Below are 4,614 nucleotides of genomic sequence, written 5' to 3' on the forward strand. Positions count from 1 at the left end.
TGATGAAGTATAAATGAAGTAGTAGGTTGTACCAAAGATGAAGTAAAAGAAAGGAAAAAGTGTTCGAAAATGAAAGTAAAGAGGATGAGAAGAAATGAAAAATGTGTAAAAGAAATAATAATAAAATGAAATCATGCTCATCACATGTTGGCCGTGCGCGTGCGTTATGGTTATTCTTGACGATGTGCTGAAATCCGCCACGAGGCCTTTGCGGCAGTGCATGATGGAGATGCTGCGCACGTGTCGATGATTGATCGACAGGACGTCTCTTCTTCTTCTTTTCTCTCGTCACGTGATCCTGGTCTCGCCCAATGGGCGCGCGTCCGTGTCCATCTTCAAGTTAAAGTTGAAGATGAAGATGAAGATGTGCAGGTTGGTGAAGGCTTTACTTCAGAGACGTGCACGCCAAGAGAGAGCGTGCGTGTAAGCTTGTAGAGATGTTTCTGCAGGACTAGGAAGGATGTTCTTCTACGACAGCAGGCTGGAAGATCTCAACAAGAACATGGAGGGTCTTATGAGCGGCGGGAACTTTGCGGCGGCAAACCAGTGCCGCAACATGATGGCGCATTCCGCCGCGCTGGGCGCGCACCCGGCGGGCTTAGTGCATTCCTCCGCGGGCTACTCGGCCGTGGACGTGTCGGCGTCGGGCCCCGGCGACCCCCTCGCCTCGGCGGGGAAAACTCACCAGAGCGCGTCGGGCGCCGCCGCCGCGCTGCCGTACGGATACTTCGGTAACGGCTACTACCCTTGCAGAATGGGCCGCGCGTTGAAGTCGTGCACGCAGGCCGCGCAGTACATGGACACCACGGTGGGCTCGGACGACTACCAGAACCCCTGTAGGCCCAAGGAGTTCGCCTTCTACCACGCCGGTCCGTACCAGCCCATGGCCAGCTACCTGGACGTGTCCGTGGTCCAGACGTTGGGGGCCGGCGAACCGCGCCACGACGGCCTCCTTCCGGTGGACACCTACCAGCCCTGGACGCTCACCAACGGCTGGGGGGGTCAGATGTACTGTTCCAAGGACCAGGGACAGACCGGACACTTCTGGAAGTCTGCTTTGGCGGGTAATTCCACTTTTATTATCAAATATCACATTATTACCAAATATCACATTATTATCATCAAATATCACATCATTACCAAATATCACATTATTTTCAAACAGCATATTGATAGCACATATCATATTATGATGAAATATCGTATTATTAGCACATATCCTTCCACCATAGTATTATTATTATCAAATATCATTGCATCGTATTTCTATGTTAGACAACTATAGTCTATAATATCATATTCATTTGAGTCTATGATTTCATTTTCCTACATTTTCTTTTGTTTGGGTTTTTTCCACTTTTTTGATGCATGAAAAATAAATGAGGCCTTCATAGCTGTGCTATATGATATATATAGTTATTATACGTATACTGACCACATATTTGTATTCATTTCATTTACATTTGCTTTGACAACAGAGGAGCATCATCACCCAATAAATACTTGATGTGATATTACGATGTTGTTATTTGATATTATACCTTGTAAGCAGATATATTTCTTATTATATGTTGGAGTAATCATATTTTGTATTTATCATTTGTTATTTATTTGTAAGCAAGTATATTTTATAATTGTTATATATATATATATATATATATATATATATATATATATATATATATATATATATATATATATATATATATATATATATGGAAGCAGTTATATTTATATTATATTAGTCAGCAATTCAACTTTTTAATTTAGTCAGCGAGTCTCGTTGGTGATGATGTTTGTGTTGAGTGCGTGTGGTTGCTGGTACTGCGTGTTTATATACAGCATGGAGCAAAGCAGTAAGCACGTTGCTGCTATGATATTTACACATATTTATTCCAATGATATGAATAACAAACACTTTCATCAGGGTGGGCCCAAACATGGTACACTTGATTTGGCCTTGAATCAAATGATTTGCAGAAGAATAGACGCTTTATGCTGTACGGTATGCATACACGTAGCATTTACTTGTGCTTTCATTTTGTATAAAATCATATATATTGTATGTATAAATAATGTGAATAATTACAACTGATACAGTATATACCAACAGGTGGCTTTTTCAATGTAGTAAGTGTATTAATACACACACACACACACACACACGCAGGATTTGTTGTATATTCATTGAGCTGAATGAAATGAAATAGATTAATATAGATTTTCTCGAGTAGAATGATACAAAAATATCATAAATGTCATTTCTGGACTGCTTCCTGTTCATTTACAAAAAGAACCTGCTTGACTTTAGAGATGGTGCATTTAGACTATAGCAAGTTTTACAATATACAGTATCATATCATCTTTACTCTATAGAAACTATATATATATAATATCATATACACACTACGTTTAAAAAGTATATCATATCATCTACACACTATATGAAATATATAAGATCATCTATACACTATATGAAATATATAAGATCATCTACACACTATATGAAATATATAAGATCATCTATACACTATATGAAATATATAAGATCATCTACACACTATATGAAATATATATCATCTATTCTATATCAGTAGACACAGACACAGACATATATCATCTATAGACTGTATGAAATATGGAAATATATAATATCATCTGTGTGTGTGTGTGTGTGTGTGTGTGTGTGTGTGTGTGTACGTGCGGGTTGGGTTGCCAGATGTGGTGGCCCAGCAGCAGCAGCAGCAGGAAGGTTGTCCTTTCCGCAGAGGTAGGAAGAAGCGTATCCCGTACAGCAAAGTGCAGCTGAAGGAGTTGGAGAAAGAATACGCCGCCAGTAAATTCATCACCAAGGACAAGAGGAGGAAGATCTCCGCTGCCACCAACCTCTCCGAGCGCCAGATCACCATCTGGTTCCAGAACAGGAGGGTCAAGGAGAAGAAGTTTGTGGCAAAAATCAAGAACACTGCACCCTAGCAGCCTAACACCCTAGCACCCTAGCATCCTATCCTCCACCCTAGGACCACCACCACCACCATCATCATCATCATAATCATCATCATGAGGGTCAATGAAGACATCCTGAAGGTACACCAGTCACTGATATGAATGCCTAAAAGAATCCATTCCACCTCATATAATATTACATCAAATATGATGTATGGTATTACAAAGCAAATCAAGCGCTCCTTTTTTCTCCTGCCTGTGATGTTAACTTCCCCTGAGCTCACTTGTAAACAAACATTCACTTTCCCAGGCGTGTTAGTTGTACCAAATCCTCCGTGATGAGGCGGGAAAAAAAACCCATGGAGCACACAAAACCCTTATCAGCCACCTGAGACGCCAGCGCCGCGGCGTTTGAAAAGTGCAAAAGGTTTGCCATAGAACTCCGTGGCGTCACACTGGCTGCTCGGAGCGTGTGCCCGAATACAGCGCACCTTGCTGGGCCACAGCAGGTGGCTCCTCCCCCTCTATACTCGGGTTCTCCTGGTAGTAGTGATGTCATCATATTTCATTAGGACAAACAAGCAAATCCTAATTTGTTCCAGTCCTTCTTACCTCCTCGTGTGCACAAACTACACTTACATCTACATTTAAAACAATAAATAGAAAAAAGTGTCATATGGATCTTGAAAAGAAGAGAGTTATCTGTGTTGGTATCGCTTTGAAGACACGACACATGTCTCCTTGTGATGTGTTCAAAGTCAAAGAAATGAAAAGAAAGAATTCCAATGAGGTTGAAAAAGTCCACAAGTTACTTGGAGTGTTTATTGGGATTGTTGGTCACATGAGCAATGTTCAAACGTCTCATCTTTCATTCTGCACATTCATTCCCATACACGTGCACTGTATGTCCATCCATTCATTCCCATACACGTGCACTTTATGTCCATCCATTCATTCCCATACACGTGCACTGTATGTGTCATTGTACATAAACATACCGTATTGTTCATGATGATGATGATGATGATGCTGTGACGTCACGAGCATGTTTCTTATTCATGTCAATAAAATTTTCCTATCAGCCTTTGTTCATTGAAATATGTACCACATGGCAATCCCATGTACCGTACAATAAAATCTACTGCACTACACAGTACACAGTACATGCAGTACAGTATATACAGTATGTATGCACTACAGCCTTTTTCTTTCACTTTTATTTCAGTGTAAATATAAATATTTGATCATTTTTATGACATACACAGCCTGTAAAAAATACCAGCATTCTTTCAATGATATCATGTTTATTAGATTCATTTCATAAAGGTGATTGTCTTTTGAATGCCACGTGGCCGTTATGATTTGTATTGTTTCATTTCAAAGGATGCATTTTAGAATAGAAATGTATGAAATGCAAACGAGTTCGATGTCACTGCTATAAAGGAGAGATAAATAAATGTATCAATGAAGTCTGCCCTTGACCTTGAGGGTGTAATAAAGTCTAGAAGGTGCGTGGGGGGGCTCTGTATTGTTTACGTTTTACAAGAGGACATGCAGCACTGTCTTGTCTGGCAGACGCCACACATGCACACGCGCACACAAACAGCCAGACATAAAGCTCCTCTCGTGCATCAACATTAGTGTAATATTTAACCATTGGTTTTATTT

General features: G+C 40.5%; 1 protein-coding gene across 1 annotated transcript; it reads left to right on the plus strand.

Moving 5' to 3' along the window:
• The first annotated feature begins 460 nt into the window (after positions 1–460).
• hoxb13a (homeobox B13a) lies at positions 461–2,976 on the plus strand. Its single transcript, XM_054760658.1, has 2 exons — positions 461–1,064; positions 2,720–2,976. The coding sequence occupies exons 1-2, from the start codon at positions 461–463 to the stop codon at positions 2,974–2,976; spliced, it is 861 nt and encodes a 286-aa protein (XP_054616633.1).
• The last annotated feature ends 1,638 nt before the right edge of the window (positions 2,977–4,614 follow it).

Source organism: Dunckerocampus dactyliophorus, chromosome 18, assembly GCF_027744805.1.
Source record: "Dunckerocampus dactyliophorus isolate RoL2022-P2 chromosome 18, RoL_Ddac_1.1, whole genome shotgun sequence".
Taxonomy (NCBI): domain Eukaryota; kingdom Metazoa; phylum Chordata; class Actinopteri; order Syngnathiformes; family Syngnathidae; genus Dunckerocampus; species Dunckerocampus dactyliophorus.